This window comes from Protopterus annectens, chromosome 4.part1 (assembly GCF_019279795.1).
Source record: "Protopterus annectens isolate FY-2018-M chromosome 4.part1, PAN1.0, whole genome shotgun sequence".
Lineage (NCBI taxonomy): Eukaryota > Metazoa > Chordata > Ceratodontiformes > Protopteridae > Protopterus > Protopterus annectens.
In genome coordinates this window covers 998,806,150-998,820,407 of record NC_056734.1, presented here as the reverse complement: position 1 = coordinate 998,820,407, position 14,258 = coordinate 998,806,150, and the positions used below count along the sequence as shown (strand labels likewise).

The 14,258-nt window shown below is 38.6% G+C and overlaps 1 protein-coding gene across 7 annotated transcripts in view; it reads right to left on the bottom strand.

Annotated features, from left to right (window-relative positions):
- Positions 1-1,909, bottom strand: part of RUBCN (rubicon autophagy regulator) — a 2,564,006-nt gene extending 2,562,097 nt beyond the window's left edge. For 6 of the 7 annotated variants that reach the window (XM_044070705.1, XM_044070707.1, XM_044070708.1 and 3 more), the window contains exon 1: positions 1,627-1,909. In XM_044070705.1, the coding sequence (XP_043926640.1) occupies positions 1,627-1,679 (53 nt within the window). In that variant the 5' untranslated portion in view covers positions 1,680-1,909. The remainder of the gene's footprint in view (positions 1-1,626) is intronic. The other variant, XM_044070711.1, reaches the window with a different exon arrangement.
- Positions 1,910-14,258: the final 12,349 nt, after the last annotated feature.

Sequence of the window (14,258 nt, the reverse complement as noted above, 5' to 3'; positions counted from 1 at the left end):
CTTGTGTGCCCAAACCAGTTGTAAACAGTAAAATATAGTAAGGAAGGAATGCTCTCACTGCACTGTAACCAGTTTTCAGTGGCAACACAAATATCTACATTTTTTTTGGATTGGGAGGGCCTCAAGAAAGGGAAATGTCTAATTTTGGCTCCAAACATTAGGCTCTGCCACCGGACGATGGCTGTGCACAAGAGATGCATTTGCAATCTGACAGATTTGGAGCACATTTGCAAGGAAGAGTGGGCAAATATTGCCAAGTCAAGATGTGCCATGCTGAAGAAGACTGAATGCTGTAATTAAATCAAAAGGTGCTTCCACAAAGTATTAGTTTAAGGGTGTGCACACAATGCAACCAGCTTATTGTATGTTTTTTATAGATTTGTTTGTTTTTCAATCAAATTGTACAGGTTATAGGTTACATTAAAGGTGGGAAAAGTTTTGAAGTGATTTATTGTGGTCTCATTTTTATATATCACAAAAACCTGGGATTTTAACATGGGGTATGTAAACTTTTTATATCCACTGTACAACAATATGGAAATGTGCTTAAAATACATACCAATAGGTACCCATATTACCATTTACAGCTTTTGGCTGGCCAAATTACCTTTTTCAGTCACAAGCCAAACAGACCATTTGTATACATCATTAAGTTATTCCACATTGATTAGCAAAACTTAAAGCGTTACTTAGGTTGCTGCAGAATGATTCTTTAAAGTTATAAAAATTACAGCTTTTAAAAATAAGCAAAATATAAAATTAACACATCTGAAGAAGAAATACAGTGGCAACTGCTGGATTATAAATCTAAACAAAACATTCACAAACACTCGTGTATTCAAATATATGCATTTTTCTTTGAATGGTTTCTCATCAATCACCAAGAGAATTATAATTTATCCTCAAAAAGATAAACTACAACAGGCAAGGCAAACAATTGTGCTCTCTGCAATCAAGACTGTCAAAATACCTGAACAACATGTGGGAAACGTCACTCCACTTCACAAATCAGTGAAGTGTTTAAAAACCAAGGGCACTGTGACAGCTGTCGCTAATGGCCTTTTTCAATGTAAATACTGAAATAAATGCAAACAACTGTTTTACAGTACTGGGCCATTATCGCAATCTAAACTATTCCCTCTTCTGTTTGCTACTGTGGTACACGGGATTCCACGCATGTTCTGTAAAGCTGGTCAAAAGAGACAGAAATGTACAAACAATTCTGGTTCCACCTTACCAGTCAGATCACAACACAAGGTACACCAGAATCCTTTTAACTGCGACAAATTAGCAGCTGTCCCACTGTCAAAAAATTCAAACCGTAATATAACACCATGTAGGACCAGACTTAAACAGCGACTTTTAAACGAAAAACGGTAAAGGTCAGTTCATAGGTAAAACAGAAATAAAGCACAGCATACCAACATACAGAAGCCACAGTCACTCCATACATTACAAAAATAAAATCGGAGGATTAGCTGGAATAAATCCCGTCAAAGAAAAAAGTAATAAAGTATACATTTAAGTCAGGCACTTCTTATCAACTTTTTAAAACCCGGTTTTCTTGCGGCATAAAATCTTTCAACCAAATGCATAATAAAATACAAGCATAACATAAAAACAAACCTAATGCTTCGTGGGATCGTCTCTTCATCTCCTTCCACAATCACAGATTCCATGTTACCAAAGCCGTAGCCACCCTCCTCTCGTTATTTTCAACCGATCCAGCTGACAGAAAAAAATATATAAAAATCACCCCACCTCAGCCACATAAAAGACCGTCTGACTGAATGTCTACTGAGATCATAGTACATCCACCATTTCTTCAAATACTAGTCACCTGCTCGCTCTCCATACGTTACAGTTCCAGTAAGCATTTTTGTGGGGCGGGATACCTTCTAAGACTACAACTCCCAGAACTTGCATAACTTCCTGGTGGTAATACGTAACCCAAGATAGTGTCATTTATTAGCGCCCATCAGGAAAGGTTATTGTTTTTGCGTGTTCTGGTAGATATGTTTTACGTGAGTATTTGGACACTACATTCATTGATGCCCAACGGGGTATATATTTTTTAGAGAAAGTAAAGTTTTGGAGTGCAAACCAAACAGGAAAAAGGGCTGACTTCCACTTTGTTGCACAAATAAAAGCTCACCTTTATAGAATTGTATTTGTTTATGTTGTTTCCATACATTACTCCTCCAGTTCTAAGTCCAAGAAATCTGAACAAAGCTAAACATGTGTGCACAAAAGCTCGTATAGATTTTACGGTACTTACGTATTATCGCAACCACAGTCTAAATGACTCTGTATGCAGTTCGGCATGGTGCAGAGATAGGCAAACAGCATTACAGAAACTAAAAGTGCTACAGTGTTATGGAGTGAGCAGGCTGTAGAGTTTGCAGAAAGTAGTGGAAGTACCACATTTAAACATGTAAGGCTGAGAGCGGTTTGGTCTCACCCTTCTCAGGTCGTACAGGTCCCAGGATGCTTTACAGTAGCTGGAGAATATGAAGGTTTCTCCAAACACCATTATATTGGGTGACTTCAACTACCCAAACATAGACTGGGAGCACTACTCAAGCCCCAACACCCACGCCCAACGGTTCCTAGAATTTATAAACTGAAATGCTATGGAACAACTGGTCACCACTCCCACAAGAGGGGAAAACATATTGGACCTGATCATCACCGGCATGGGGACTCTGTTCCATACCAGAGGTATACCCCTCATTGGTAAGATCCGACCATAAATTAATCTCACTGGACATCCATATCCTGTCCCCACCCCCAGCCAAGGAAACCACAGTGAAGAACTTCTCAAAAGCAAATTTCACACTTCTCAAAACCGAGGTGAAATCCTTCAAAGCCCCTGGGCCAGTGGAAAATACGGCCCAAACCGCAGAATCCTTTACAAACGCTTTCTATGGACACCTACAGGAATGCATGGATCGTGCTATCCCAAATAAAACCAAGACTCATTCCTCCAAAAGCAGAAGACCTGTCTGGTGGACCCTAGCTATAAATAAGCTATACAACAGAAGGAGGAAGCTACTACATGATAGAGCAAAATCCCAAAAAGGGAAGGCATCTCTGATCAGTACTAGCAAGAAACTACGATCCCTCATAAAATCATCTAAGGCCAGCTTCGAAAGAAAAATTGCACAAGATGCTAAAGATAATCACAATGCCTTCTTTAGTTATGTCAGGAACCTGGGTGGCAACTTCCAGATATGCTCTGAGTTAGTTCAAAATGACAAAAAATACACTGAACCCACAGACATTGCCAACATCCTGGAAGACAGGTTCAGTGCAACCCCCCCCTTCCCCCACAAAAGAGCAAATGTCTATCCCAACAGAGTGTAGCCTCCCTGACATCGCAGATGCACAGGTGAGAGCTGCCCTCTCCAAAGCAAAAAACACAGCATCAATGGGACCGGACGGTGTCCCGGGCTGTGTCTTACACGAACTCCAAGAAGAACTGAACCCTCACATAAAGTCACTGTTCAATCTCAGCCTTACTACAGGATATGTACCCAAGGAATGGTGTACAGCAACAGTGGTCCCACTCCACAAAGGTGGTGCCATAACGGACCCCGGAAACTATCGCCTATAAGCCTGACTAGCCTGGTCTGCAAAGCTATGGAGCATATCATCATGAAACTCATAAACAAAGACATTGGGAACCTCCAAACACTTGATCCTACCTAATTAGGCTTTGTTAAGGGCAGATCTTGCCTCTTGAACCTGGTCGACTTTGAAACAGTCACCAAGGCCATAGATGAAGGGAATGTAGTCCACACAGCCTACCTGGACCTTGCAAAAGCCTTCGACACAATACCCCACTCGGGCATCATAAATAAGCTCACCAGCTTAAATATCAACCCCTATGTCACAAGATGGGTTGCAAACTGGCTCAGGGATAGAACCCACATGGTCAGAATTGCAGGTGCCATGTCAGACTCTAAACCAGTTACAAGTGACGTCCCACAAGGCTCAGTCCTGGGACCTCTCTTGTTCGGTATATATTTCTCTGAGGTACAGGCTAACATGGGAGGACTATGGCTGACCAAGTTCGCAGATGACTGCAAACTGGGTGCCATAATCGACTCGCCAACTGACACAAGCATCCTCCAAAAGGGTCTCACAGAGACGGATAACTGGTGCCAGAGCCATGGCCTAAAGCTAAATGCCAAAAAGTGCATAGTCATCCCCTTTGGGAAAACAAAGTGCCCACAAATTACCACATAGGTGGTAATCCATTAAATACGGAAGAAGTAATTAGGGATTTGGGGACCCAACTAGAGAGCAATCTCTCCTTTGACACTCACGTTGCCAGAGTGGTTAGAAAGACCTTCTATATAGTCCACCTTATCACGAAAGGGTTCACATCTAGATCAAGAGAGGTCATTGTGCCCCTCTACTCATCACTTATCAGGCCCATAATTGAATACAATGCCCCATTTGGGATGTACCTTACCCGACACCTGCAGCAACTGGAAAGGCCCCAAAAGTACCTCACCAAGAGGATCAAGGGACTTAAACAGATCCCCTACGCAGTTCGGCGAAAGAAACTCCAGCTCTACCCAGTTGCTTACTGCCTACTCAGAGGCGATCTGTGCCTGACGTATAAAGCCATGTCCAACCCAGAATTAATGGGCATGCTCCACCTCAGGAAATCCAAATCCCTTAGAGCTACACGCTCCAGGGACTTAAACCTCAGCACAGAAATAAATAGGACATGCTGGAGGGACAGATTCATATCCCAGAGGCTCCCCTCACTCTGGAACAAAATCCCAATCCATGTTAGCCAGAGTCCCTCAATGACCCTCTTCAAGAGAAATCTTGATGAATGGATGGGAGATCATAGGTTTACCCCTGGGATCTCTTCTGTGTCCCTACTAGACAGAGGCACAGTAAACTAACCTCAAAAGGGCTATCTTCTGTGACCTACTATACAGAGGCACAGTCAACTAATCTAAAAGGGTGGCAAAAGCCAAACACACTCTGGCTAGGCTTATAAATGCCCTAGGGCAGATAGCCTAGTATCAACCTATGAACCTATACACCTTGAGCATTTGGGCCTTCCTGGTTGAAAATACTTCCTTATGCCTCATTACTGTAGCATGCCGCCGATTTTCAATTACTTTGCCTTGCTTTTCTATAGTGCTTAACGCAGAAATATTTGGTACCATTTCAGTTTCTATGCTATCCATCCATGCGTAACAATGCACGGCAGGGCTGCTGAGGTTATTCACCTGCTGCCCTCGGTAAGAAACCTGGCATGCACTCAGGGTTTGGACAACGGTTGACTGCTTCTTCTGTCATGGAAGTTTTACTGCAATTGCTATGAAAATAGATTTAAAACATTTGTTTTCCTTTGCAGCTTCACGCAAAAAGTATTCTGCTCGGTTACATTCAAGCTGCAAGAGAAAACACTGTTTTCAATATTTTTTGACAGCCATCACAGTAACATTTACAGCACAGAAGAAGAAACAATCAACTGATTACTTCCGTCATCTTCCGTTACACTTCCTAATGTAATTACTCTTGCAAAGAGTACATCCTAAAAGTTGGATTTTGTTACCCAGATAAAACGAAAGCTTGAAGGAAACGATAGCAACAGTCTCCGCTCAGCTGGAATATGGTTGCGATAATGTCTGCCAGTCTGTCCCATACCGAACTGCATAGTGAGTCATTTAGACTGTGGTTGAGATAATACGTATTTACTAACAGTAAGAGTAATGAAAGTCTTAATAAAAAGAGCATTATTAATTGACTGCAATCCCCGCAATTTATCAGAAAATCAAACATTTATGAGGGACAGGACAAAAATTTGAATAACAGTCAGGGACAGTTAAAAAGTATAGATCTGACCTTGGCTTGTGCATGTATGCATCTCACTAACTTTCTCATCTTCTCTCTATAACCACTCTAATCTCCCTTTCTCTCAACCACAACTCATTTTTCCTCTCACTCTGAGCCTGCAGTACACCTACTTTACCACACCGTTTTTCCTTCTTGTCTGCTACGTATCTTACTCAATATTTAATTTACCTTTATTTCATAGTTTCAATCCATGACTATATGCTATTTTCCTCACTGTTTATCTTCATTCCACCTTCTGTTACCAATCTATTGTAAATAATCATAATGTTCATCTCCAATTTTACCTCTGTTAATAATCCAGCGTATGTAATTATAATGTATTTGCTGCTGTTGTATTATATATCCTGTATCATTGTAACATATTTCTTGTCTATATGTGTTAAACGTGGTGCTTTTCTCCCCGGGCCTCTGCTGAAAATGGGTTTTTCTGGCCCAGTGGACTACCCTGGTAATCAAATGCAATAAATAAAATAAAAAAGGCTGGAAGGTGCTGTCTAATAGTTAAGGTAGTACAAAAGCGGAAATGATAACATTAATTTCAGTGTAGAGGGGAAGTTCTTCTTGCCTGAGTTCTTTCATAAGTTACTAGACAAATAATTGGGTAAATCATTAGTAGCCTAACCACATCAATTCCAACCAGCCGCTTCTCTTTTCCACAAGGGATTATGGGGCTAAACCTGTGGTGTATTTATGGTCACCCATCCATTTATCTAGATTGCGTTTTAAGATAATTGTTGTTTAGTCAAATCTGACTTCATAACATCAGTGACTTTAGCACTCCAGGTCTGTCTGTCAAGAACTGCTTCTTTAAACTCCTTCAGATTCACATGTATTACTTCAGTAATATTGTCTAGCAACATTAGTCTGTACCACCACCACCCTTCTTTTGCCTTTGATCTTTCCCAGCATCAGTGTCTTCACAAAAGGATCCTGTCTTTCTATTATGTGGCCAAAATATTTGAGTTTTAGATCTAACTGGAGGACTTCCAGTTAACAATCTGGATTTATTTCCTTAAGTATTGACTATCTTGATCATGCAGTTCATGAAATTTTCAATTTTTCTCCAGCACAAAAGTTCAAAATAATTGATTTTCTGGTATATAACCTTACTTGTAGTCCACGTCTCATAGCCACATGTTATTACTGGGAGAACCTTAACTTTGAATCTGAACACTTGGTGACAATTTATGTCTATGTTCTTTAAAATCTTACATCTTATCCAGGTCCACATCATTCCTGCCAAAAAGTAATCATATTTTAATTTCATGGCTACAGTCACCATCTGCAGTTATTCCAGTTTTGGCATCTAGTTCTACATACAAATTTCTCCAGAAAAAATAAGGTGACACAGTAGCCCCATTTTTGTAAGAATTTGACAGTTTGTTACAGTCCACACAGCCAAAGGCTTTAGAGTAGTCAATAAAGCAGAAGTAAATATTTTTGTGGAACTCCCCTTTCTTTTTTTCCTCTGTCCCTACTAAAACTAGCTTGTCCATCTGTCAATTTTTATCAATGTGTTGCTGGAGTCTAGCATGTGCAATCTTAAGTATTACCTTGCTAGCATGTGAAATAAGTGTAATTGTTCCATAGTTTAAATAATCTTTAGCATTGCTATTTTTGGGACTGAAGTATAAACCCACCTTTTCCTATTTAATGGTCATTATTTTATCAAAATTTAGAGGCAAATACCAAGCAACACTGAAACATAATTTTCACAAATTTAAGCTTTTCATGCAGCCTTGTTAATTGCAAACATTTCTACAACTGATTTAACTCCCCCCTCCAGAATGTCCAGTTCTAGATAAGAATACATCCCATCACATGTGTTAGTGACATTTGCATGCTTCTTATCTAGCTCTTCTACCTCTTCTTAATATCATCTGCTTTTGTTAGATCCATCCTGTCTTTGTCTATTATCATACCCATTTTTGCATGGAAATTTCCCTTAATAGCACCATTCCTTTTGAATAGATTTATTGTAATCCCATTCAGTCCTCTTCTTCCAGTTCTTTGCACTGCTCATTTAAATATTCCTCCAAATCTCTCTGTTCTATTCTATGAAACTCTGCAATCAGTTTGACATATTTCTTCCTATTTCCTTTCCTTTTTTTGCTTTCTTTCTTTCCTCAGACCATTCTAAATCCTACACTGGCAACTATTTTGCTTTCTATTTGGAGTATGTTTTGATTCCACTACAAGGCACTAGTCACATAGGTGCTGTATTCATGAGGTATACTTCCTTATGTCTATTCACCACCTCTTCTACATATTCACTTGGGATATTGTTGAGCTCATATCTCACTGGTCTAGATGCTTTTCTTGTTTTCTTTTCTCATCTAAATGATTGCTTAGAGTGTGCATTGTCTGGAAGCTTTTTTGTCTCTGATAACATACTTCTCAGCTTTGAATGGAGAAGCTGATGGTCTGAGTCACAGTCAACTTCAAGTTGTATTTTTGCTGACAGTATAGGACTCTTTCATCTCCAACTGAAAAATAGTCTGATTTGGTATTGACCATCTTGCGATAGCTGTGTGTAAAACCATCTCGTAGGCTGTTGAAAGAGAGCGTTTGCTAAATTCTACTAGTCTATGTCTTGTTTTGTTCCATACTCAATGTCCAAGTTTGCCTGTTATTCCAGTTGTATTTGGACTACCAGCTTTAGCAGCCCACTCATCTATGATGACTGTAACATCCTTTTTATGTTCTTTCCAAACATCAGTGCAGATCCTTGTATAACTGATTAATTCCCCCTGTTCAGCATCTGTTGCCGGGTCATAAACCTATATCAGTGCAATGTTGAATGACTTACCTTGTAATCTGATTGAAATCTTTTGGGTTGCAACACCTTTGTTTTAAGTAAGAAGGCTTCTTGATAATGGGAACTTCTGACAAAAGTGTCAGGATGGATTTCTTCAAGGAGAATTATTTCAAATATTACTTCTGTGCAAGTTAAGATAAAAAAGTATAAATGAGTTCTGCGGAATTATTTCAGACATCATGCTATAACTACTCCTGTGCAAGCTGAGATAAGAAAAGCATAACAGTACATTGTCTGGTGTACATCAATAGGAATACTATTAGACAGAAACATTGTAGAGACATATGAAGATAATACTTTGACCTTGTTCTAGGATACCATGACCAACTTCTGTGGAACAGTAGATCATCAGGCATATAGAAATATGCTGGAAGAGAGAGTGAGAGAAGTATGTTGTTACAGACAAGGAAGTTTCTAGAGGGGTAGCACACTCTGAGCCATCATTTAGATGATAAAAGACAATTTATTGGATAATGCAACAACAAAGAAGTGTAAATTGTAGAATATTGCAAATGGACCACCTAAGCTGAGGGAGTATGAACTGCTAATTTGTATACTTTTTGTTTATTTTTTAATATTTTTGTTAAATTATCACATAAGACACAGGCAAACATAAATTGACAGAAAAGAAAACAAACTATATTAACATTTTCCATTTACATACATTATACATCACATACCTTTTTCCTTCTTTGCAACAATCATCAGTCCATCTTTACATAGGTTGCTGAATTTCTGTCTTCCCTTAAATCCTACTCCTCCTCTTAAACGTTATTTTCATGCATTGTTCCCAAAATGTCTGTTATTTCTATGTAATTTCCTCCTTCCCTTTTCTAAAGATCCCTCTTCCAGTTCGTTTATCATTTTTATAATAGTACTTCAGATACAGTTGTTTTAGATTTTGATTTCTATTTTCTAGTAATTGTTCTATTGGAAGCCAACAGAATTAAAGTTAATAAGGTCTTACCAAACCTAGGCAATGCAAATCCTGTGTCCCAGCTCAAAAGAATAATTTCCTTAGTTACAGCAAGTTTCTCACCCAATATTTCTGAGAGATTTCTCCATAGGACATTTTTGAAATCTGCCAACTCCTTAGACTACCAAAACATATGTTCCCAGTTACCCTTCTCTTCCCTATCACACCTCCATTATTTGATCTATACCTGAAGAAAAAGTCTTCAAAATCTGTTTGTGGTATAAAAGTATTTATGCAAAAATCCTAAACCTTCTAGACTTTGTTGCATACTTGGAAGCACCAGCTTCTGTTTTAGATTCAACTAAAAACTCCACCAGAGTAGCTGTTTCACTTAAGATTCCCCTATACTTTTCTCTTCCTAAACTCCCTCAGTCTTATCAACATAAAATTTTGAGCAAATTTTACATATTGCTATATGAACTACCTCCTTGGTGTTACAGTTCCTATAACACAACCATACTTTGTGTGGAAAATTTTCAAAAATAAACTCTTCTTGATCCAAAACATACGTGCATTGATTACAAGCTCCACATTTACATGTACCTCCCTTGTTAGGAAATTTAGCAATAGAGGGATGTTCTAAAATAAGTTTGCAATTTCTTAGCCGTTTTGATCAAAAATTTTACCTTGATAAGACAGGCAGTTTAGGAAGAGAATTTATGAGCATGTATATGTTATTTCGAGACACAACCTAAACAATGCTCTCTATAAACATACCCATGACTGTGTAACCTCCCATTTTTTATTTGGTATATTAGAAGTGGTTCCCTAAGATCCTAGAGGTCATCCCTGGGAGAGCAAATTGGAAAAAAAGAATTGATTTGGCAACTACTCCTAGGTGCGACTTATGGTTTAGGGTTAAATGACCAAGTGTCTATCACCCCTATTTTAAAGTTGAAAGCTAGTCATTTATAATGTGTGTTTGTATTAATACATATATATATATATATATATATATATATATATATATATATATATATACTTATAATGAGCTATGTTACAACATTCTTATATTGTTTGTTTGACAATTGTCTTTATTATAATTTCGATTTATTTACTTGGCTGATATGTTTTTAAAATATTTGTAGGGGAGTTCCTCTTTATTATTGGATTGAATTAGTCATGTGATTTTTTTTGTGGGTATTTAAATGCAATGAATGTTTATGGAAATGGTCCTGAAGAAGTTCCATTTACATGAAGGGATGAAAGCGCTAAACTGTTCTGCATTTTAGTGTCTATTAAATGGATCTTTGTATTTTTTCATGATGGTCTGCCATTTATTATTTTTGAAAGATAGCCTTGACTTCCTGCCTTGGTTTTAAGTGACGCTACATGAGCCATATTTTTTGTTTTAGTTTTAAGTTTTGCGATTGTCTGGCTGCATGGTCACACTCTGATATTTTGGTTTGGTTAGTAGGTTAGTATGCTTTACAGTCCACCCAGAAGTTTAACAAATTCAACAAAAGTCTGGTCTTTCTCAGCCTCTTTTTCTTGCAAAACCACATTTCACAAAAGTGATAATGCTTTATAATCTTACATTTATTCACTAATTTCAGTGTTGCTGGTGTTCTTCCTGTTTGTCTACATCTCCCAACACCAGACTATGGTTCAAGTCCAAGGTACTCCTGATTCTTCTAATCAACTCCTGTCCTTTTCCTCTCAAGTATTTCCTTTGGAACTTTGGAAAAGGTTTCACTGGCAAAGTATCTCTATGAGCTTTATCATCAGAAGAATGAAAAGCAGAGTCCTTTTCTGTTTGCTGGTTCACTTTTTGTTGGATAAACTTTTTATTTCCTCCTTAGCCTCTTCTACATCAAAAATGTATTTGATCCTCCAAAAAAATACTCTGAAGACAGCTGGATACAACAGCTTGAAACTCACACCAGCTTCTCAAAATTCCCTGATTGCTGGGATAAATTTGCTTCTCTTTTGCCTGATGTACAGTAAGTAATCATCTTCCACAAACACTCTGCTGTTTCCAATGTTTAATACTTTCCCTTTCCTTTAGAGTTTTTTTCAGGATCAACTTTTTCTGCTGGTATGATTGCATCTTTGCTAATACAGGTCTTGACTGCATTTTTAAGGTCAGATTTGGAGCATGCATTTGATGTGCCCTTTCAATTTACAAATTCTGCTGTGGAATACCTGTCCACTCGCTTATTTATGCTTTCATAAAATTAATACAGTTTGTTCCCTTCAGTTTCTCTGGTACAGTAGAAAATCTCGGGTTTGTACTGTATGCTCTGTCTTCTCACTCTACCATTTTTTGATGAGTTCGTCTTGAGAAATGTTATATCCATCCAGCCTTTCTTCAGTTCAACTTCTGAATTTTGCAGTTTTATCAAGTTCATCTGAATAGCTAGTTAAAGCTTTTTCTATGTTTTCCAGCCTTTTGTTATCTGAGTTGATCTACTCCATCAATGTTTCATTTATTTTAATCACCTCTGAGTACATTTGGTTTACTTTTTTCCTCAAAAGTACTTGAAGCCATTGCTAGTACCAAAGCTGAAGCCTGAAATGCTTTTGATGGACAGATGTGGGAGTCTTCCTAACCAGTGCTTTCTCTTCACATTTACTGGTTGATTTTCTTTCAAGTTCTCTAAACTTCTTTGTTGGCATCCAGGTAGTGTGCCAGTAACTGAATTTTACTCAAGCTGATAATTTCACTGTCTCTTATATTACAGTTTCTTTTTTCACATTGGGAGAGCTAAAATTAATTAGTTGATTAGTGTGCAACCATGCTGGAAGCCCTTGTGTACTTTATTGTTTTTAAGGGTAGCCATTAGTATGCTGTTTGGATTCACTTTTGTGATTCTCAAGATGCTGTCAGATCCTGTTCATAAATAAAACCAATTTGTTGCAACATTACTTTGTTTCTAGAACATTTGTTTCTGATGTACTACTTCAGATCTACAGTGGTAAGCTTTTGCCATAAAAAATAAAAGAATCTAGAAGACAATGTCATCTGGCTGCAGATCCATAACTCAGCATGGCCACATGGAAAAGGACAGTTTGTAGCAAAAGAAGCTGGACTAAAAAGACAGATCTGAAACAGAGTGGCATTCATATCCAGCAAGTCAGGAATAGGTTCCTTAAGAATGCACCTGTAAGTTTACAGAGATGACAGAAGTTGTGAAGGAGGGATGATGTGGAGTTGCTGAAACTGGCTTGCAACAGCGTATTTTTCATAGGGTGGAGAGGCTTGAGAACATGTACCACTTCAGTATTCATCATCTTTTGGAATGAGTGGATTGTAAGCACAATTTATTTTTATAATTGCATATTTGCAGAGAATCATGTTATAAAAGTTTGTTTATTTATTTATTTTATTTTATCTTACATTTGTACAAAGAGAGAGGTGGCGAAGGCTAAGGATAAGGTATATAGTGAGTTGTATGAGAGATTGGACACTAAAGAGGGAGAAAAGGACCTGTACCGATTGGCTAGACAGAGGGATAGAGCTGGGAAAGATGTGCAGCAGGTAAGGGTGATAAAGGACAGTGAAGGAAACATACTCACAAGTGAGGAGAGTGTGTTGAGTAGATGGAAAGAGTACTCTGAAGGGCTGATGAATGAAGAGAATGAGAGAGAGAGAAGGTTGGATGATGAGGGGATAGTGAATCAGGAAGTGAAGCAGATTAGCAAGGAGGAAGTAAGGACAGCTATGAAGAGGATGAAGAATGGAAAGGCTGTTGGCCCAGATGACATACCAGTGGAAGTATGGAGGTGCTTAGGAGAAATGACAGTGGAATTTTTAACCAGATTGTTTAATGAAATTTTGGAAAGTCAGAGGATGCCTGAGGAGTGGAGAAAAAGTGTTTTGGTACCTATCTTTAAGAATAAGGGTGATGTGCAGAGCTGCAGTAACTACAGAGAGATAAAATTGATCAGTCACAGCTTGAAGTTATGGGAAAGAGTAGTGGAAGCTAGGTTAAGAAGGGAGGTGATGATTAGTGATCAGCAGTATGGTTTCATGCCAGGAAAGAGCACTACAGATGCAATATTTGCTCTGAGAATGTTGTTAGAGAAATACAGAGAAGGTCAGAAGGCGTTGCATTGTGTCTTTGTGGACTTAGAGCAAGCATATGACAGGGTGCCTAGAGAGGAGTTGTGGTATTGTATGAGGAAGTCAGGAGTGGCAGAGAAGTATGTAAGAGTGGTACAGGATATGTACAAGGGTAGTGTGACATTGGTGAGGACTGCATTGGGAGTGACAGATATGTTTAAGGTGGAGGTGGGATTACATCAAGGATCAGCTCTGAGCCCTTTCTTATATGCAGTGGTGATGGACAGGTTGACATATGAGATTAGACAGGAGGCCCCATGGACTATGTTGTTTGCAGATGACATTGTGATATGTAGTGAGAGTAGGGACCAGGTTGAGGAGACCCTGGAGAGGTGGAGATATGCTTTAGAGAGTAGAGGAATGAAGGTCAGCAGGGCTAAAGCAGAATATATGTGTGTAAATGAGAGGGAGGGTAGAGGAATGGTGAGGATGCAGGGAGTAGACTTGGTAAAGGTGGATGAGTTTAAGTACTTGGGATCAACAGTTCAGAGTAATGGTGAGTGTGGAAG